The 21,918-nt window shown below is 40.7% G+C and overlaps 2 protein-coding genes across 7 annotated transcripts; one reads left to right on the top strand and one right to left on the bottom strand.

Annotated features, from left to right (window-relative positions):
* Positions 1 to 485: 485 nt before the first annotated feature.
* Positions 486 to 19,138, bottom strand: LOC135494142 (fas-binding factor 1-like). Of its 6 annotated transcripts, XM_064781952.1 has the most exons (27): positions 19,029 to 19,128; positions 18,376 to 18,406; positions 18,087 to 18,125; positions 17,647 to 17,700; positions 17,460 to 17,535; positions 17,131 to 17,233; positions 16,601 to 16,898; positions 16,258 to 16,434; positions 15,888 to 15,971; positions 15,101 to 15,184; positions 11,510 to 11,620; positions 8,426 to 8,620; positions 7,795 to 8,205; positions 7,505 to 7,697; positions 6,830 to 7,232; positions 6,442 to 6,672; positions 6,175 to 6,275; positions 5,597 to 5,911; positions 5,339 to 5,478; positions 5,019 to 5,137; positions 4,636 to 4,758; positions 4,269 to 4,412; positions 3,832 to 4,050; positions 3,292 to 3,544; positions 2,908 to 3,063; positions 2,457 to 2,584; positions 486 to 2,323 (listed from the first exon to the last, which is right to left on the bottom strand). In XM_064781952.1, exons 1-27 carry the CDS (start codon positions 19,035 to 19,037, stop codon positions 2,240 to 2,242), a joined length of 4,281 nt encoding a protein of 1,426 aa, XP_064638022.1. In that variant the 5' UTR covers positions 19,038 to 19,128; the 3' UTR covers positions 486 to 2,239. The 6 variants fall into 6 exon arrangements, with proteins under 6 accessions (XP_064638022.1, XP_064638032.1, XP_064638060.1 ...); XM_064781962.1 differs by lacking the exon at positions 18,087 to 18,125 and having other exon boundaries at positions 19,029 to 19,138; XM_064781990.1 differs by lacking the exon at positions 2,908 to 3,063.
* Positions 19,139 to 19,367: 229 nt separating this feature from the next.
* Positions 19,368 to 21,339, top strand: LOC135502367 (nucleoside diphosphate kinase homolog 5-like). The gene is made up of 5 exons (XM_064795194.1): positions 19,368 to 19,582; positions 19,742 to 19,947; positions 20,105 to 20,205; positions 20,425 to 20,543; positions 20,763 to 21,339. The coding sequence occupies exons 1-5, from the start codon at positions 19,436 to 19,438 to the stop codon at positions 20,844 to 20,846; spliced, it is 657 nt and encodes a 218-aa protein (XP_064651264.1). The 5' UTR covers positions 19,368 to 19,435; the 3' UTR covers positions 20,847 to 21,339.
* Positions 21,340 to 21,918: the final 579 nt, after the last annotated feature.

Here is a 21,918-nt window from a genome sequence, read left to right as displayed (position 1 = left end):
AACACCCTTGGAAGGCAGACTCATGCAAGTGCAATGCTGTAGGTCCACATCCTGGTCAATAACAAACACCACAATCCGAGTCTGATCGATGGTAGGCTGTGACATTGTCTCCTGTCTGACGCCATCACAGTGTCACACAGATTTATATACCGTGGCCCCATGTTGGTTCAAATGACTTTTGCCCTTGAGCCAATGATCATTTTCATAAGGGCAACCAATGACATACCCAGCGTAGCTGGTTCACAACCTTATCAGTAACGCCTTCTCCAAACCTGATGGTAGATTGTGACTTTGTCTCTTGTGTCATCACAATCTCAATGACTTCATGCAGTTTGCCAGTTTGTTGAGCAGACATGACCACAGCAATGACTGGTCTGTTATCATTCTGGTGGGACTCACATCTTCAAGATAATTAACGAGGGAAGTCTCGACTTCTTTAAACATTTGGCATTTTATTATCATTCAATGACTATACATTGTACTTATAAAATATCTATAAAAATGTTTGTAAATAACAAAATGTTGATGCAAGTCTATTACAAATTACATGACTTGTTTTACAATGAAAGTATGCCTTTAGTCAAACATTTACAATTTGCATACAAAATTGCAATACAAAGAATAAAAATGTCCTCTAATTTCTAAGCTTGTACTTCTTCAACTGCATGCTAGAACTGAAACTGTTAAACTACAGTTACATGTTCATATCACAGAGTGCAAATTGTACTGTATCATAGCCTGAATTTACCAGATCAGCAACAATTTGTGATGCATACATATTTAATGGAGGGATCTTTACCATGGTGATAAAATCATTGTCATGTACAATGTCATAACAAGGAGTCCATGAAGGCATTGGACCCGAATTAGGTTACTTGTTAATCTTGTACCAAACAATGGTAGCCACCAATTATTGCAAGTTACATCATATCGCAATTGTGTAATATAAAATTTCCAGAGTCGTCAACTAAATCTCCAACTTATTGTTACATTACATCATGTAATGTACATCACAAGAACCACAATGGACGCATTTACAGTTTCATATGGTAATAATGTATCAAGGACACTTTCTCAACTCAATATGTATGTTAAGGGCCTCGATTCCACAAAAGTGTATTTCCGTTGGCTGTGAAAATGTACCAAACTTATTCCTATTCCTTCACAACAGAACTGAGCACAATGATCATTGTTGCAATGGAAATACATAACAAATCATAGTTATCATTGCAGTGTCGCATGGAAAGAGATTCCGTAGTGTTTAAGCAAAGTTTCTATTTGTCCTCAATTTGTCTTGTTGTTTACAAAGTCCCAACCAGATAGATGGGGCAAGTTCACTTTAAAGCAGCATCTGACACTTATTTTAGTACAGACTCTGCTACGTTGTGTTTTCTTTTTGGTTGCGAGATAATTGCAGACTGAATTAGATTAGTGTCACATTTTTCCATGGACCATAAGCACGTTTGCCAACAATTATGAAAAAAAAATTGCTGAAAAGTGTTATGGCGCTAACTGTCTGTATCATCCTACACACTGGTGAAAAAATAATGACCTGTATTTCTGTGGCATATGCAGACAGACAACATTTTCCCAAAACAACCATTGTAATTGTCCTTTATCTGTCATCTGAATGATACAACAGGGATCTATGCTTCCATCTTCTGGGGTCCTCCAGAACTAGAAGCCAGAGAGTTGACCGCTTACTTTGCAAGTTGCCCACACAAGACCTTTTCCCAACTTCATCAAGAAACATATTACTTTGAATGTGACTGGGGAAATCTATTTTCATGGTCTTTTTTTCTGCAGACACGATTACCAAATGGTTACAAATGAGACAGGCCTCAGTAGATCAGATGATTGAATCAGTTCATGACAGTGATATTAAGAGTGTTTTCCAAATGGTTACAAATGGGATGGATCTGCATGGATGAGATGATTGAATTAAGACTTGACAGTAATATTGACAGTGGTGTCTGCAAATCACATCATGAAGCACTCACTACAACTATTTTCCAAATAAGCAACGTCCTACAAATAAATCTGCTACATCTAAAGTCCTTCATGTACAAATCAGTTCCGGATCAATTTGACTTGGATCAGTCTGCCTAAGTCCCCAAGCTATGCAACTTAGAGGAAAGTAGCAGTGAGCAGAGTCCTGATCCTTTTAAAGTTTCACGCATGTTTTCTCCAAGCCAGCTTGGACGAGAGGGTTCTACTCATGATATAGCTCTCCTATTCCTCATAAGGCCTTCATGGATTTATGATATGGTGTGTGTTTGAGCGCCTCCAGAAAAGCCGTCTCATCGTCCAAGAAATCCTTGTCCTGAAAATATAAGAAGTAGAAGAAATTATGAATAAATTACAAAGAGTCCTACGATTGAGGTACGGCAATAAATCACAAAATCATGGGAAGGCGAGTGCGTGAAATGCCTGACGAAGAATCCCAAACAACTTACCCTTTCTGCATCAATCTGCCAAAGTCTGTAGTTCTTGTCCAACTCTATCGTGGCTGAGATGACTTGCCCTTTGGTTGTGGATTGGACAGTCATGGGGTGGGGTGTGGAGTGGTAAGCATGGATGGCAGCTGGAATGCGAAAAAGTACAATTACATTTGTAGAAGGCGAAGAGAGTAGACAAGATGATGTCCCAGAAGGACGAGGTTTTTGTCTACCGGCATTGCAAGAAAGAAACAACACCAAGCTGCAAAATTCAAGTGACACAACAACTGAGACAAGAGAGACAGAGATTGCAACCCACAGAAAGAAGAAATAGTGCATCAGACATATGACTGTGATTGATGAGGGACAGAAACCTAGTTTACATGCCTGTAGTTTGAAAAGAGTATGACAGAACATTCAGCCAAAAAGATAAGTTTGCTCCATGACAACAGCGTGCATTATAGCCTACCCAAATCTGTCTCTAAATGTTTATTCTGGCCTAAATGAATAGGTTGTGAGTACCACCCATTCAAGTGTCTCGGAATTGGCTGTTCAGGCCACTCATTTGGGGGGTCCTGAAGTGGTTGTTTTGGCCAGGCTTGGACATGCACAGGTTGTAACATTGCTGAAATACATAAAGTTACAGCAACATTGCAATGATTCTCAACAGAATCTGGTCATCTGGATGTAGTATAGTTAAGCAAATGATTGTGATGCACTCTTTAAAGACAACACTAGTCTTCACAATCAGTCTTCCCAGGAATACAGCAGTATCATTGTTCTTCTTTTTCCATTACTGTACGTGAGAATTCAAATCCTGGAATCCGAGTACTGATAATGACCATATCCTTACCTTGATCTGATGGGCCTGCACCAGTATCTCTAACAGGCGTCCGACAATTCATACAGAGGACGGATTTCCTAGCATTCTCAACATCTCTCTTGTCTTTGGACAATGACAGCCGCTCCTGAGCCATCTGTTTCTCTTTGTTCCTCAATGCCTGGAGCTGTGTCTGTATATTCTGTAACCGGGCATTCTGCTCAGCTTCTGTCTTCCTCGCTGCGATCAGAGCTTCCTGGCCTTCGTCGCGTGCCCTGGCAGCACTCTGTAACGTTGAGAGAGGAACAGTTAGCAGGATGAGACTATCACATCAGGGACATTGAAGAGTCTAAGTCAATCCATATCCAACAATCATTAGGACAACGAGAAACCAACTTGATTACATGTAGAAGTGTACGGATTCATCTTTTTTAGCATTCAGTTTGAGTAACAGAGGAATTCCATAACACGAGGGTGGGCAAATGGCCAATCAGTGTGGGATATCAAGTGATATGTAGGTCTAATGTCATCGAGAGATCACTCAAATCGAGTCCGTAAACCAAATATACTTACTAAACCCATTTCCTCAATCTCTTCCGAGCGTTTCTTGAGCTGAACAGCGAAGTCTTGAATCCTACGCTTCTCCTCCTCCACACCTCTCTGCTCCTTCTCCAAGGTGTTCACGATCGCTGCGATTCTCTCCTCTTCTTTCTTCACCTCAGCTGACCGTGAAGCTGTCTGCGCTCTCTCATCCGCTAGCGTCCTCAATGTGCCATCTCTCTCTGCTGTGACCTAGAACAAAAAAAGCTACAATTATAGTTGGCACTCGAGAACACCTATTTAGTTTTTTTAAAGCTCTAGTTGCAGTGAATCAATGTTGCAGTGAATTAGTTTAATGGGATTGCATTCATATCTTTATCGCTTTATTCAAACTAGAGCCAAGGATAATCACAGGCCACTGCTTGCTAAGAGCAGCTTCAACTGACTTTGTTCCCAACTACTCCACCTACCTGCATCATCATGACTGATTCTTTCTCCTTCTTCTCCATCCATAACTTCTGCTGTATCACAAACTCCGTCCTCTCCTCTGCCAGCGCCCTCCTCTCTTCATACAACTGTGCCATGATCGTCCTCTGTTCAGAGAGAAGCGAGTCCTGAAAGCAAACGATCACCAAATCAAGCAACAAAACCTGCCTGTAGTCGGCAACTGCCTCGTGAAGACAAGGCAGTTGAAACTTTGAGCCCTACCAGCACCACAGACAAGTTTACCTCCACCTAGATGTAGTCATCGTGAGGAAATCACAGGTTGATGATCACTTCTTTGGCACTGATTAGATGGCTCTGGTTCAGCATGTTTTAAGCAGCTCAAATTTGTACCTTAGATTTCTGCATTTCTTTCCTGTCCCTTGCAGCCTGATCAGCCAGTATCCTCTTCTCTTCATCCACCTGAATCTGCAGACCTTCCAGTTTATTCTGCTCCTGCTTCACATTCCAACGTTCCTGGAGTAGGAAAGTAGAGGTCTTGATCATTTTGATGAAGGAGATAAAAGCTCACTAGGTTATACTGCTGTTTTGATCATGCACTAAACCCATAGCTAAAATGCGGCAAGAGCCCATATTTGTAACTTGATGAACTGGTACTGCCACTGGTTTTCATGAATATGCCCGCTGAATTACTCCTCAATCAAAACCTTTTCAATCTTGGGATATGTTTTGAATACAATTTTCTCAGCTATTTTTGAATGTAAAATGACTCTAACCGCATCCAGCTGTCTTGTTTGCTCGCGTAGCTGCATCTCCATCTTGGTGATTAACTCCTGTAACCGCGTCCTCTCATGGTTGTTGTCCTCCTGCTGTTTTCGTAGCCGATCTTCTAGCACTGGAAAAGCCAGCAAAGGTAAGAATAGTTTCGAAAAATTATAGCAGCAAGCACACAAAACCTTGTAGGGTACACCGGAAAAAGCTCACAACCAAGACTATTTACATTATTTCACCAATGACAACAACTGTCTTTCTGTAATAGCAATGAAATTGAACTTTCTTGACAATTTCCGATGACCTGGTTTATGCCTACATGTACCTTTCAAGTGTGTATCCTTTTCATGCATGACCCTTTCTCGGTCGTCCAGGTTACTACCGTGTTGTCCTTCAACCTTCTGATGTAGATCGCCGAGATTCCGCGCCTGGTATTCTATCTTATCCATCACATTTTGTAACGATCTGAAACAGTGTAATCATCAGATCATATACCAACATGGCAATTTCTTATGATGAGCAGTGAAAATAATTGGTAATCTGAAGGAGTTTCTTAAAGGAAGTTTTAGACAATTCCTCTTACTTTGAATGCGACTGGACATTAGTGACTGCCTGTATCTCGTGGTCCCTGGCCATCCTCAGCCTCTCCATGCCCTCCTCATGCTCCTTCCTCAGATCGTTAATGCCCTTCCGATGGATATCCTTAATCCTCTCCATCTCATCTGCCTTATCTTTCTCCCACTCTTGCAGCTTCCGATGGTTGGCGGAGATGAGGTTGGTACGCTCTTGCTCCATCTCGCGAACCTTGGACAGATTTTGCGAGACAAGGTGATCGTTGTCTTCTCTAAGGCGTGCCTCTCGCCTTTGGAAAGATTCCTCCATCATTTGTATTCTACTCCTGAAAGAAGAGATGGATTCACAATGGGAACACTGAATGTTCATATCGTTAAAACATCCCCCACCTCACATATAACATGGACATTGAGGTGGCCAAACGGCAAGCAGCTGAGCCAGCAACCCAGAAGCAACAACAAGCAAGGTAACAGCTTCCATTGAAAAATCTGACTCAATACAGAGACAGAGGTTATCCTAGCCTTGAGCCTACATACAGTCAAACATGTATAGATGCTTGATACAAAATACAACGTACGCTACACTTACTTATTTGATTGCTCAAGAGCCTCTATCTCTTCCTGGTGTCTCTTTTTGATTGTATCCAACATACTCTGTAGGAATTCTTTCTCCAGCTCCGACTTCTTGACCTAAAAAAGGGTACAATACCACTATTATAGCATTAGCAGTGTATGACGGTCGGTTTAGGGCAGCAAATATAACGGGGTTACAGAATCTGTTTATGAATTCTAAGGCTTGAGACTGCGAGTTGAAATCACAACGATTTTTAAGACCTCAAGGCCTTATCAATCCTACCTGTCCTTCCATCTCAACCTGGCTCGTGACCATCATCGATGATGACATCAACGGGGTACCAAACGTCATGGGCCCATAACCGACAGATGACGTCTGCATCATCTGTTGCTGCAGTCTCATAGATTCCTCCTCTATCTTTGCCTGCTGCTGCTGAAGCTGCATCTCCATCACCTGCCTCTGTTTCTGCTGTGCCAAAATCTGCTCCTCCTGCATCTTTTTCTGGAGCGCCAACTGTAGCAAAATGAATATATCAGTACTTTTCAGAAGAAAATGCCTATCAACATTCACTTGATTTTTCTGAAATTCATGAAAAATTGTTGGCAAACTTTTATGTATGGACTCATGATTTTAAATGAATCTGAAATCTCACATTGAAGACTGCACATACCTGTTCTTGTTGCTGTTTTCTGAGAAGTTCCTCTTGCTTCATTTTCAAGGCAGCTTGTTGTTGCTCCATCTCCCTCAACTGTGCAGTAACACCAGTGTCAGGCATAACCACACTCGGCTGGGCCTGTGCCACCTTTGGGCCAGAATTGAGGCCGAGATCGACACCGAATTCAGCTGTTGGCGGTCTGCTATCACCCAAGTCGAGGGAGCCTGTTCTCATGTCGCTGCCAAGCCGTCTTCGACCTCCCCTCCTGCTGCCTGTGCTGCTCATATCCGAGGCAGCCGTGGTTGTGGAGAACAAGTCTCCTATCTCAGCCATTCTGTTACGCCTCTGTCCGCCAGACCCTGGACCGTGTGGGGGACTGTATGGAGGCATTGATGGCAGGTCGGCTGTTGTTTGTTCACTGGAGAAAACAGTACAAGAATGAAAACTGACAATGATTCAGTTTCAAATGGCAGATGTAAAGCAGCAAATTTCAGTGTTTGATTTTGAAACTGATACCCTGGAGTTAGAGATCCTCTGTGCAGACCTGTAATAGCGGCAACTGTTGCCTTTTAAAGTGCTTTGAGCCAGACCCAAGTCAGTAAAACTGCACTCTAGAAAAAAACTCACAATTATTATTGTACATATCAGCCTGCACTGTCCATCCCCAAATGATTGAAAATCACAACTCACCTGGGTTCTGGTTGGACGGCAGCTTTTGGGTCAACCTTTTGTTGAGGTACTGTAACTTCTTTCTCTTCACCCAGTGCAAGCCAATCATCACCTCTCTTTGGCTGAGGAGCTGAGGGGGCTGATCCAAGGCCTAAATAATCTGACGGGTCAGCCTTTGTCTCGGCCTTTGTACTGCCGAAACCAAGCCAATCACCTGAAACATTCAAAAGATCATATTGTCCCATTGTTCCAAACAGACTGTTAAGTTTATGCAAACATGAGAACCCATCCCTTGTAAGTGAGAGACTCACCTGGGTCTTTTTCCTCCTTGCCTTTCTCCTCACCCAAGCCAAGCCAATCTCCAGGCTCAGACGCAGCTGCCTTGGCTTTTGTAGTCTCCTTCTTAGGCTTAGCATCAGCGTCGGAATCTTTCAAAGCTTTACTCAGCCAATCCTCTGATCCGTCCACTGTTGCAGACATGCCACGCCGACTTGGTCCATCGACAGTACCAGACATGCCACCACGGCTAGTCGGTGCATCCATAGTTGCCGATAACTCTCCAAGCCGCGTGGTAGGGCGGTCAGATCCAGATCCGAACATATCGTCTAGATCTTCATCTAATACGGGGCCCCGCCTTCCCTGACCTGCAGAGCGTGATGGGGCAGATGACGGGCGGTAACTCCCAAAGAGAAAATCCTCTTCTGTTGACTCTTTTGGTTTTTCTGCAACATGAGAGCAAAATAATTTCATCACCAGTCAATCGAGCACTTTGAAAACAAGCTCCACTAACAGATGATGGATGATGATGATGGATAAGCTTCCCTAACAGTGAGCTCAAAACTAGTGTCCACAACTTGGACAACCTGAACTGCGAAAGTCCCACTTTTTTCCTAATTTCTTACTGACAGAGGAACTTTCCCTACTTTTCTATCAAAACCTTACCCTCTTTTTGTGTGTATTTCTTATCCAGGACAAATTCTTTTTTTGTCACAGCACCAGATCCTGGTCTCTCCAGATGTTTGCTGACATCTGTTGACTTCCCCAGCAGTGAATCCATGATGGACTTGGCTGGTTTGTTCTCCTCTTCTTCAGGAGTTTTCTTTCTCGATTTGGGTGCTTCATCATCGAAACCAAGCCCTGAAGCAGAAGACAAATAAATAACATGATGAAATGTGGTCAAACAGTCAAAATTCAGTTAAACTGCTTGAGATTATGAGAAATTCATTCGAAGCTATAACTTCTGCCCTGCACCACTCTGATGAGTAAACTTTGAACTGAATTTATCTCCCTTCCTAAACCCAGAACTGTTATTGACAAAGGCATTGGTACACAACAATGAAGGGTGTATCATTTGAACTGAAACGCGTGATTGGTAGTGTACAATGTAGGGTAGTATAATGATTTCTGGTCAATGACAGGAACCACTGGGACATAATTGGCAGCAAACAGAAACAGTGTAGACACGAAGATCGCCCAGAGAGTGAATGCAGAGAAGAAGACATAAAGTGTTCTGGAAGAAAGAACACACTGACAATGAGTGGCTGTCCACACAAAGATGAAAGGAAAGAAAATGTGGATAATCATCTCTCTTCACAGAACACAAGTTTTTGTGGGGTCCCAGTGCAACACAAAAACAACAAACGATAAAAACATGTCTAAGCACCGCCAAGGTCTAGCTCATCATCGTCATCTATAAAACTGGCCTGACGTGGCATCCTAGGGCGAGGCCTGCTGTTGCGGTGGGGCTCTGGAATCAAGCAATATTAGAATCTACTACAATATGTACAAGTAGACAATGTTTTACACTATTATATGTACCTCATGATATGTAAATCTAAAGCGGAAAGCTACACGAATATGCAAAGCTGATCGCAGTGTCCTAAAGCAATAGGAATCTAGAACAAAAATACATATCTAGAGATAGAGATGCCTACATTATCAAGAATACAGAGTGCTCTCATATCTTTCACTACTCAGGTTTTGAGGAAATGTTTTAAGCCTGACATTGATGATATGTCATCTCTCACTCTTGACACTGTTTGATGATTTGAAGTTAAAAGTTGATTTTTGTCAACGACTCTCACTCTCAGCATAATACGCATCATTGAAACAATTCAACACATATATGGAAACTAGTGCAGACCTAACACACAATCATCAAGGTGCTAAACCAAAAAGAGTGAAAAACAAGCAGACAGATGAATTTCCATCATCCAACAGTGCCCTGATGATTTGGACTGTTGAAAGCCTCTTGGGTGATTGGGAGATTTCCTTTCGTGAATCTAACCAAAGTCACTCATAATCCATATAACTCATCATCATACATTTACCAGCGATGTTGATAACACAACTCAGGAAAGACTCAAACCGAGTGATAGAATAAATGATACACATAACAATCCACAATCCAAGTGAAGTAGCAAGTATAACAGCAAGCAAACAATGAGACCTTCAGGAGCAGCTTCAGGAGTAGCCCCACTACCATCCTCTAGTGTTAGCTGACGGGCCATTGGCGGCCTGGTGAACTTTTCATCATCGAAACCTAGATAGAGTCAACATGATGAGGGACGACATTAAGAGAACACTTGGCAAGACAATGGCATCACTAAATAAAGTCACCTCTTTGGTTTGTAGACAATTTGAGGAACAGGACAAGCAGACACACTGGTGAGTGTCAACACACACTTTTGAAATGAAATGAAATGGCCAGGGCCATTGTGCTCACCTCATGTGGAGGAAAGATGGATAAAGAGCATGGTATTGTGTCATGTAGTGTTAGGTTTGATGTAGGTCCAAGCAATTACAATTTCCCCAAAATGGCCAATTTACAGTACATTCGACCTCTGTGACCTTGAAAAGTAGGTCAAATCAAAGAAGACCCGGGTGACACATTGAATGGTTGTTAGAATTAGATGTACCTATGATATAAAATTGGTGCCAATCGGGCAAGTCATTACTAGGAATAATGGCATTTTGAAGAATTTAGGATTTGGCCCCCTCCCTGGAGGCCAAACGGCAAATCAGATCGCACCAAACTTCAGTACCTGAGATCACCTGACCAAGGGGTACATGTGTACTTAATTTGTGATCAATAGTCATTGCAGTTAAGAAACGTGCCATAGTTACGGCCTGAGGGCGAATTTACGCCATTTGACCTCTGTGACCGTGACAAGAAGGTCAAATTAAAAACCTGCGTGACATATACTGTATGGTGGTTAGATGTACCCATGATATCAAATTGGTGGCAATCGGGCAAGAAATTAAGGAATAATCACATTTTTAAGGTTTTTGGATTTTGCCCCCTGGTGGTCAAGTGGTGAATCATATTGGACCAAACTTCGGTCCCTGAGATCACCTGACTAAGGGGTAAATGTGTACTAAATTTGGTATCAATAGTCATTGCAGTTTAGAAACGTGCCATCGTTACATCCTAACGGCCAATTTACACCATTTGACCTCTGTGACCTTGAAAAGGAGGTCAAATCAAAAACCCGGAGGATATATGATGCACCTTTGCTAGAAGTACCTACCATATTTTTTTCAAAATTTCCCGACTACTATTAAGGGAGATATTGCATATTTTCACTTTTAACGTTTGGCCCCCTGGTGGCCAAACCATGAAACGAATCGGACCGAAACTTGGTCTCCAAGGTGTCATTACATAAGGGTACATGTGTACCAAGTTTCAACTCAATAGCTCTAACAGTTATGAAACGTGCCCTGCTAACGGACGACGGACGACGACGACGACGACGACGACGACGACGACGGACGACGGACGCCACGGTATGGGATAAGCTCACCTCTGCTAAGAGGTGAGCTAAAAAGGTCCCAGCAGATTCAGACAAAATTGTAACACTGTTATCTTCCTATCATCACGAATGGCTAGAGTTTTATATCGCTCAAGTCAGACTATGAACTACATACAAATACAAGCAAGGATCTTCTGTGGTTTTTTTTAGGGAAAAGCCTTCTATGTAAATGTTCCTAGACTAAAAAAAAGTGGCATCCAAAAAAATCTGTTACATTTTCCATTAGAATAGGTCATCCAGTGACCATCAGCAGGTTTGTCAACAACATTTTCTGCAGGAGTGTCAGCACTTTTTTCTTGGACTTTCTCTTCTATTCCAAGCATATCTGTAAATATCAATGCCAACAAAAATATGGATGCCCTAGACTAACACATAAGGGCTGTTTACATGCACTGCTAAAAGAACCACATTCCAATTTGTGGTCATTTTCCAATGCCCCCTTTTACATGACATGCTTCAATCTGAGCGAAAGATTCTACAGGAAATGAACAAAAACATGCGTTACATTGGAATTTAACTGGCAACACTTCACCCCAGCCCTCCAAAGAAAGACATCACAAATTCAAACTCTACAGAAATGTTCACATATAAAGCATAAAACAACATACATGATAAACAAGAGGCCCAAGGGCCTGGCGCTCAGCTGAAATGGATAGGTGAAGGCAAGGGCCAAGTGCGTGTCGGTAACGTTATTATGAGGCAACGTGAAGCTATAACGTCTAGCACGCAGAAGTGCTGATGCGAAAGACCTTCTTGCTATATCAGTGCATGCTGAAGTACTGAGTTGACGTCACCCTGGTATTATGACGTAAAGTCATTTCTATTGCCGTTGCAGTAGTGGGGTGTGTGATGACGTCAAGGAGTTGTGTGGTGACGTCAAAGAGTGGAGTCCTTGTCTTCATGCAGCGTAGGTGGAACTAATAACATGCACATGGACACAAGGTACATGATTATTACAGTGTATTTTGTGAGGTGGGGCCTGGTGCTTTACAATGGTCAAATGAACCGACTGTTGTCTGGACATTGATGAAGTGGATGCAGCCAAATGTTTGGGACGGTCTTTTTTGTATGTGAAGAAAAGAAGATAAAGAGTTGGTTAACAAAATGAACTTTATTGGTGCGGCAGATATTTGATGCCTTTCGGCAGATATTTGAAGCGCCTTGCGGCAGATATTTGTTGCCTTGCAGCAGATATTTGATAACGCTCTCCGGGAATGGAAAGCAGTAAAACGAGTAAGCACACCTCACTCTGAATGTGGGAACAGCAAGTGCTTTCCTGGACTTGAAATGTGCCAACGACTCCTCTTGTAATAACCAACAACAGTTAATCTGTAAAAAAAGAGAAGAGAAATTAACACTGACTGAATAAAAAAGGGTGACATAGACGGGGAAATGTACACCACCGGATACAGTCTGTGCTTGATCAGGCATCGGTCAGATGATATCCTGAACAAGGCATCTATGGAAGCAAATCCAGAAAGAGACTTTACCTTCGAAGGGCACACTTATTACTCAGTGAAAAGTCAGTCCTGTGGGCTGTTTTCCAATTCAAAATAAAAGTGTAACCTCTTTAAATTAGTCTCACAGACTGAACCATAACACTCAACAGCCAACCGTGCCCACATGATGTGAGCCGAGAGCTGGGCTTAAAGATGAGTGAGTGGTGTACTACATTTTGAAAATTGTCTATCGTCTAGGACATGTGACAGAACAGGATCTAGTGGACTTAATGATGAGGTACTATCAAATAAGGTGTCCATCAAATGAATCATGAGGGCCTGTTTGTTGAGTTATACTCTAAGCCTGTCCTATAGGGCTAGGCTATGGTTTTTGTCTTTTTTACAGCTACAGTACAGCCATGCACAGCGCAGTGTAGGCCTACAGACAGTACAGGATTGCAAACCAAAAACATGAGCATTGCTGCGTAACGAAACTGCAGTGGAATTCATACTACGATGTCATAATGTGACTTTCAAAATAATTGTAAACAAACGCAGCCTAAATGGCGAAATTTGTTGCAAAATTGCCAACCACAACATCTCAGGGACCGTAGCCAAAATGGCCGACGGCGAATTCTCCGGTCGCTAGCGCAGTCCATAAACAAGCATCAATTTCACCAACTTTGGGCGCAAGCTTGGTCATCAAAGTTACAGAACTGTTAGAAATACATCCAAACAACATATATATACAGTTAAAAGTGCATAAAAATCCCGTTTCAACCTCCGGCCGCTACCTTTTTTTCTCCGCCAGACGCCGGGCCCGACCGGTCGTTATTTAGTGCGACCGCCACCATCACGATCTTTCGCCGTTTTAATAGCGCGTTTTAGGCAGATTAATCAATTATTACATGCATGCATTATATATCACCGAAATGATAATTGCGTAGGCTATTTGAAACTAAGTTCAGATATTATTTTTGATCTTTGAATTGAATTTAGGCGAGTGATTTTTGACACCCGGTCGACATATCAGGACTTGCAAAATTCACGCGAGATCGCTTGCATCATCGGCACGTTTGAAAACCGAATTTCACAAATTCCACAAATATTTATCACATACCATATGTATCACCACAAAGGTAACTCTCTAGACTATTTGAAACCAAGTTCAGATACTTATTTTCACAAAAATTCGAAGCTATGCAAGCGATTTTTCAGTGGTAGAGATCGACGGAAACAAATTTCTCGCTCTAAAATGACATGAGACGAGCACCAACTTTCGCTAATTTGTGCACAAAATTTCCGCAATATTATAAAAAACTATCGATAAATCTGAATTATATAGACTCTTTTCAGTACCTAAACAAATTTCAGGTACATGGTCATGTTGATTAAAAGAGTATCAACCGATTGAACATGAGAAAGTTCACTAATTCCACAAATATTTATCACATACCATATGTATCACCACAAAGGTAACTCTCTAGACTATTTGAAACCAAGTTCAGATACTTATTTTCACAAAAATTCGAAGCTATGCAAGCGATTTTTCAGTGGTAGAGATCGACGGAAACAAATTTCTCGCTCTAAAATGACATGAGACGAGCACCAACTTTCGCTAATTTGTGCACAAAATTTCCGCAATATTATAAAAAACTATCGATAAATCTGAATTATATAGACTCTTTTCAGTACCTAAACAAATTTCAGGTACATGGTCATGTTGATTAAAAGAGTATCAACCGATTGAACATGAGAAAGTTCACTCACCTTCATTGAAGCAGCGACTACCGCCATTTTTAAATGGTGGCATCTCTTCTATCGATCGGCCAATCAGCGGCACTGCTTGCAAAAAGTTGAGCCACCGCCAAATTTGAAATCGCCAAAATTCAGTCAATGTGCCTGCAGCGCCAACTGGCGGTGAAAACCATATTAATTCCATTAAAAGTAAAAAATGAAAAAATATTAAAAAATATTCAGCCACATTTGAAAACAATATTTGCTCTGTGGACCGAGGTAAAAAGGGAAAGAAATCTACACGCGAAATGACCTCATTCTCTTAATACAGGTCGGATCGCGCTGATTTTTCGTTTTTTGAGTTCACCTTGGGCAACTCCTAATTTAGCACCGCCAACGAAGTGGCTAGGCCTTCCCAATCAGAAATGTCCAATTTTGTCCACAGATGGGTCCCTAGATGGATGGATTGCAGGACGGACACCATTTGAACAGCTATTCTACTAGCTCCGCTGACTTTGTCAGCTGAGCTAACAAAAACTCTCCACTGCTGATCACTAATTTTGGCATGGGCTTCACTTCATTTCTTTTGACAGTAAAATCTTGTAAATCAAATGTACGTATCATCTTACCTCCGAGAACGTCATCATCGTCATCATCAAACGTGATTTCTGCTTCCTTCCGCCTTGAAACAGGTTTCTTTACAGGTGCAGGAGCTAAAAACATATGAAGGACACATTAGTCACCATAAATTTCGTTCAGAGTTTCCATCCATGCAGAGGTGGACCTTGCTATAGTCCATTTGATCCATACCAATCACACGCCAACAACCATCCTCCTCAAAAAGACAAGCATTACAAAGAAGAGCAAAGTCAGAGACAGTGGGTGATATGAATAAAGACTAGTAAATGCTTTTACTTCAGTTTTGTACAGAAAGGCCTAGTGTAAATGTACATGGGGTTTTCAGTAAAAGCAATTGCTAGTCTTTATTCATATCACCCATGGTATTAACGGCATGCACATTAGGGCTCAAAGAATCAACAATTGACAGATTAAGACGAAGATAAAACTGAAAGGGAAAGTAAGAGATGAGACAGGACAGAATAAGACTTGGACATCAGACAGTGTCTTTAGAAGAGGGATGTGACAAAGTAGAAAATGAGATATGCAAATTAGAACTAGGATCTGCAAAAGAGAAGAAGCTGTGCAGGCAAGCAACAGAGAGAAGCATTAGAGAAAGCAATGGGGAACCAGCAAAACGATGGCAGACGGGTCGCTGATTTGGTCTGACCATTGACATCATATTAGTGAAAATCAGCCCTGTTTATTAGTATGAAAATCCCCTATTTCAATGTATTTAGAGTCCTTTCCTTGGCAACAGCCTCCATATTTCTTGTAACAAACACCACTCTCATTTACCTGTTGCAACTTCTGCAAACTCATCCAACTTTGGACCACTTCTCGTAGGGGGTCGATCAACATCCAACATTCTACTTCTGGGGCCTAGTAAGAGTTACAGTTAGTGATAAATTGCTGCAGCTTAGCGTGGCAAAGGCAAAATTCTCTTGTGCAAATTAAAATCATTCAAGCAAACTAAAAGATTCATGCACTTGTCAACAGATGATATTTGATGAAAATGCAAAATTCATGCAGGAAGAAGCAAACACGAACGATGCTTAAAATGAAAATACAGGATATGATGTTTCCTTAGATTCATGGCAGAAACAAACCTACAAAGCCTATCATGTTTTTTTCAAATCAAATATCACTGGAAACAGTATTAGCTTACCTGCTTCTTTCTTCTCCTCCACAACTTCAACTCTTGGGGAAGGAGGCTTCTCAGCTTTAGGAGCCTCAACAGTTGCACTGGACTTCAATGTCGATTTCTTGGGAGTTTTCTTCCTGATTCCAAATTCTTCTTCATCATCGGACAATAACCCCGCTAATGGATCATCTTCATCCATTTCTGAAGTAAAGAAAAGAAGCTTAGGATGATACAATCGACTAACTCATAAATGCTTTTACTTAAGTTTTCTACCGTATATATAAAACTCCTGGTGTAAGAATGTTCGGAGAGTTTTAAAAGTTTTAAAGAAAAAGCATTATCAAGTTTTTGTCATGTCACCAATTACCTCCAAAATCGATTTTCTTTTTCTCCACTTTAGCTCTGACCTCTCCTTTAACATTACTATTCCTTGACGTCGGCTTCAGTTCACTTGACTCTGCCTTTTTTGTTGGGGTCTGTGGTGGTGAGAATGTCACTGTCTTCTTGACTGTAGACTCTGGAGCAGTCGAGGGTCTCAGAGCTCCCTTGGGAGGGGTAGAGTTTCTCTGAGGGGATGATGTTCTACCCATTGGGTTAGTGGCATTCTTCTTCCCTGGCGTGGCTTTTTTGGAACCAAAGAGATCAGCCTCCATGTCATCAAAGCCCTGTGTATAAAGGCCCATTTTTTATGATACTACTAACTATAGTCATAGTGTGTGATTTTCAAAACCATGAGGCACTGCCACCTAGGTGGAGGTATCAAAATTACTTTGAACGGGAGACCTAGACTGTGTGTTATGCATCTATAGATTGGCTGCGCTAAAATCATCCTCTTTCACTCTGGTCACGGGACAATAATGTCTCTTAGAGAGAATCAGAGAGAAACTGAATACTCACAGCTAAAGATTTTGCCATCTCATTTGGATCTGCCTCCGATATGGACAGCTCAGAATAGTCAGCATCTGCTGCAAGGCTGCTATAGAAATCATCATCCCGACCACTGCAAAATGAACAGTGCACTTCACAAATCTACATTTGCCCGGTTCATTCAAAGTTAGAGTTTCCCATTGTGGGCCAAAGATTGTGGTGCCCTCGAGCAACAAAGTAAGGACCCCTAAACAAAGCCTTTGATCCATATACTTGCTATTTTGTGCTGGTATTTTACCATTCAGTAAGGGTCAAACCCACACCAAGCAGTGCTCCTGCAATTTATATAAAATGCATACCTTGTTTTTCCTTTTCCACCGAATGAGGCCTTTGCTGATACTTTCTTTGGTTTCGGAGAATCAAGTGAAAGTGAGTCTGAAATGGACAGGATTGAAATGGTATAGGATCCAGTAGAGAAGAAGGGGAGGGGCCAGTAAAAACATCAAGATTCATATACAACATAGCACAAAGATTCCATCAACTCACCATCGTCTCCAAGAAGGTCACCAAGGGCATTATCCAAATCAGCTGATGCTTTGCCTGAAAAACATAGACAATTGGGCAGTCAGTGACAGTCAAGTGGGGTGTATTTGTGCGCTTGTATTAGCATTCTGACAATACTACACTGTAACAGGAATTTCCGTAAGATTTTGACAAATACTCATATCAGTAATTGTGAAAAATAAAAAGCATGCAAACATTTACAGGTTCATATTAAATGTGAAAAGAGAATAAAACATGATGAAATATATTACAATGGATAAGAGTCACAATTTGTATTGTACTACAAAAAATAAAACACAAAAAATAGCAAGTATAAACAATGCCGATAAAGCATCTTGCAAATATGTCAGCTTGCATGTATAAACAATTAGCGTAGCAAACTTGAATTGGACTGGTGGTATTGAATAGACAACATCACTTACAGTGCCGTTCATATACACCTTTTCTACCAGCAGTAATGCCTGTAAACCAGTTTTAAAAGACACATGCATAGTTTAGAACTTAGTATGGTATGGAATGGTATAAAATAGACAGTTCTTACAGTGACACATGCACAGTGATGGTTTTGAGACCAATAATATTGAGTTGAGGTTTATAGGATGTTCCTGAAACAACAGTAACAAACTGTAAGCTTGTTATGCATGTATAGTTTTTTCCTCCATGATATAAATACATATTTTAAAACTTTGATGGCCTACATATTGCACCTACCCTTTGACTTCTTTTGTCCTGGCTTCCAACCCTAAAAAAATGAATAATGCTGGTGAGAACATATTGCCAATGAGAAAAAACTTGACTGAATGGAGGCCTACATCATACATGTAACAAAGAATTAAATGTAGCTTTAGATAGCCAAAGGCATCAACAGACAACACTGTCTTTATCATTTTAAATCTTTGCATAAAGAAACATGTTAATTTTTTTGTGGGACGGACTTCCCGAGTACGGCAACACAGTTGGTGAGTGACAGTGACGGTCGACAGCTGTCAGTTAGATGATAATGACAATTACGATGATTAAAAATGTGAATCAATGACAATGTGAATGTCGCCCTACTCATACTCTACTGACATTGACAATCCTGAATCAATCACATGGAAATGTCATTTTTCATACATTGCTACTCGATTCAGCCACACTATTCACATCAGTCATTCTAAACTTTTTCAACTCAAACCAATAATGTCTGTCCGGACATGTCCATCAATGATATGTACACTGTACAGTGTACAGTGTACATAACATAGGCTTCTGTCAATCTGTGTACATTTGTGATTTGATATACGAGAACAGGTTAGAACAGGGGGTTCAGGGATGTTACTCTTTCGAGTGCATTTCTCCAAACAACATAAATAGATTCATACACTATTCATCTTTATTTTCGTTGTAAAGATTTGCTCAAAATGTCTTGTAGATAGGCAAGACAGGCTGATTTATCCAAAAATATTCAGAGCAGACCAAACGTCCGCCATTCTTCAAAACGTTTCACGGCTTCAGACCAAAATTTAATGTACAATATGCTACAAACTATCATTATTATTTAATTTTAGGACAAAAATATCTAGATTATTAATATAAGAAGATTTTATGCGAAATAGCTGTTTGTTTTTAATCTAAATTTGAAATTAGCTAATATGGTAGCCAATCGAAAATGTGGTCCGTAGTTTAGTTACTCACAGGTCAAGGTCGTTCACATAGCAACCACAATACATTCATGACATTTGCAAGTGGCCCTCACAATTATCCCCACCAAAAAGCAAACTGAGTAAAGATGATGGAAGAATCTGGTGATCATATTGGCATGGTGGTACCACAAATATTTGTGGAACGTACCTTGGCGATAATAAAGCCAGATGCGGTGCATAGAGCAGAAGAAATTGAAGACATCATTTTGAGATCTGGCTTCACAATTTTACAGGTAAGAAATAACATCAATGATCAATCCTTTTCCTTTTGGCTTGGTTGACAGTGACATCATATCATTAGGTCTATATTATACTTAGGTCTTTACCAATCAACAGTCATTTTTTCTCATAAATTATGTTTATTTTCATTCTCTCTTTTGTTATATTTACAGAAAAGAAGAGTGCACTTGACACCAGAGCAAGCCAGCGATTTTTACGCAGAACACTTTGGAAAATTATTTTTCCCCAGCTTGGTAGCATACATGAGTAGTGGTCCAATCATAGCATTTGTTTTATCAAAAGAAAAAGCCATCACATACTGGAGGGAGTTAATTGGACCGACTAACACACTTAAAGCCAGACAGACACATCCAGACTGGTAAGTTGAGTTGAGGTGCTCATAACATCAGGGATATATATGTATATTTGACAGTGTTGCTGCAAAGGCCGAAGGAAAGTGATTCATTAGCCACATTTTGTTAGATCTTTTTTCACTTCATGATTATATTTCATAGTCATTTTCCCACATCTTTCAGTCTGCGAGCAATCTATGGTACAGATGACCAGCGCAATGCCCTCCATGGAAGTGACAGTCTCAGCAGTGGAGAGAGAGAAATTAGATTCTTCTTCCCAGATAGTAAGTAATAATCTTCTGATGACAAGGATTACCAAACTTCATATCGTATTCCTTCTACACTCTGCAGCAAAACGGTGATTTACATGATTAACAAAGATTTCTTAACTATATTGGTAACATTTACTTCTTGTTAGGGTAAAAAGAGTGTTCCTTCATGATGTTAGTTCTCTCCTAATGGCCTGAGATTGCTTCTAAATGATATTGCTCTTCTTGTTTTAGGTGTGGTGGAACCAATCCCAACTGGTCAGGCTGCAAGGGACTACCTATCCAAGTCTGTCAACCCGACTCTACTCAAGGGTCTCACGGAACTCTGCAAACAAAAGCCGTCAGAACCAGTTGTAAGTGTTAATTTATCCTAGATAACTATATGTATTCAGCTGGAGTACAACTGACAAGACAGTATTATTGTCATGACAAGATGATATATTATTAAGCAGCAAACATCACTCAGTGAAGTCACTGTCTGGATTTGTCACCATCCAACTCGTCTCCGTGCAGATGTTGTCAGATCATATGATAGGTACCATTTTTTGACTAATTATTAACTTTTGTTTCAGACCTGGCTAGCTGATTGGTTATTGGAGAATAACCCAAACAAACCAAGAGTTGGAGGACAACCTCGTGTGGAAGAGCCTTTGTAAACAGTTTTGGATTGAAAAAGACTTTGCATATCATGAAAAACTCAAATAAAGTTACATCCATGCAGCAGCCACATTCAGAAATAACTATTGCGGTTTTTGCTTGGAATTTTTTCAAAAAATATAGATTTATTGTTTGGGTTTTGTAGCGACCAGTTTTGCTCGAATCTCGCAGTCTGGTGGTTTGAAAGAGTCAAGAGCAGCATCTTTCTTTCATTGTTGAATCTAGATACTTTGAATTGGTTGGTGTCTCTAACTGGTTAGAGGCGGTTGGCCTTGGAATCATTATTAATGCCCATATTTGGTATTTGTTCTCAAAATTCACTTCTAGCAAAATAATTCAGCATGAGAGACCGGTTTCCCAGAGTGTGAAGGTCATTCTGACATGGTACTTGTATATTTCCTGTAAATAGGTATGATATTATTATTGAACATATTTAACCACAATGTCAATGTATTTTGTCTTTGATACAAAGATACAATAAAATGTCGACTTCACAAATATGTTATTGATGCGTTATCATGTCCTTATGGAATCTCGTCTTCAGACCAGCTGGTCTCGAACATGACTGCTCTTCTTCTGAAGCAGTGAACATAGAATGGGATTAAACTGACCAAGAGGCGTTTAAAAACCCCGACCCCACTCCTGGCCAACATCTTTGGATGATGTAAATGGCAGTTGGATACAGAATGTGACTGTCTCTCCTAGCGTCTGCAGGAGATCACTGGTAACTCCTCATGAACACAGAAATACAACAGCAGCAACTCCAAGGGTGCATTAGACTGCATGGTTCAAATACCAGACCAGTGGGACTGATTGTGTATCACGATCCATCCATTTTGAACAGAAAAAGAGGAAGTTTTTCTCTGGTACATCATAATTATTTATTCATAATTATCAAGATTTAACTGACATCTTCAATCAATCGTCTTCTCCCTGCCATCATAACATAACGCTCATATTATAAGCAATGCTGTGTTTAAAATGCCACACTGCATCTTCAATATAAAGACCATATAGCATCACACATTCACAAATGAAAACCACATAGACCTAACCAAGTTACTGCCAAAA

Source organism: Lineus longissimus, chromosome 1, assembly GCF_910592395.1.
Source record: "Lineus longissimus chromosome 1, tnLinLong1.2, whole genome shotgun sequence".
Lineage (NCBI taxonomy): Eukaryota > Metazoa > Nemertea > Pilidiophora > Heteronemertea > Lineidae > Lineus > Lineus longissimus.
The sequence above is the reverse complement of the archived record's forward strand: the minus strand, read 5'-3'. Positions and strand labels throughout refer to the sequence as shown.

Coding starts and splice junctions, on each gene's coding strand:
- LOC135502367 (XM_064795194.1), top strand. CDS start 19,436: ATGATGGAAGAATCTGGTGATCATATTGGCATGGTGGTACCACAAATA. Junction 20,206..20,424: donor TAGATTCTTCTTCCCAGATA/GTAAGTAATAAT, acceptor TTCTTGTTTTAG/GTGTGGTGGAACCAATCCCA. Junction 20,544..20,762: donor AAAAGCCGTCAGAACCAGTT/GTAAGTGTTAAT, acceptor CTTTTGTTTCAG/ACCTGGCTAGCTGATTGGTT.
- LOC135494142 (XM_064781952.1), bottom strand. Junction 17,701..18,086: donor AGGTGTATATGAACGGCACT/GTAAGTGATGTT, acceptor TATGTTTTTCAG/GCAAAGCATCAGCTGATTTG. Junction 15,972..16,257: donor GGAGGAGAAGAAAGAAGCAG/GTAAGCTAATAC, acceptor AACTCTTACTAG/GCCCCAGAAGTAGAATGTTG.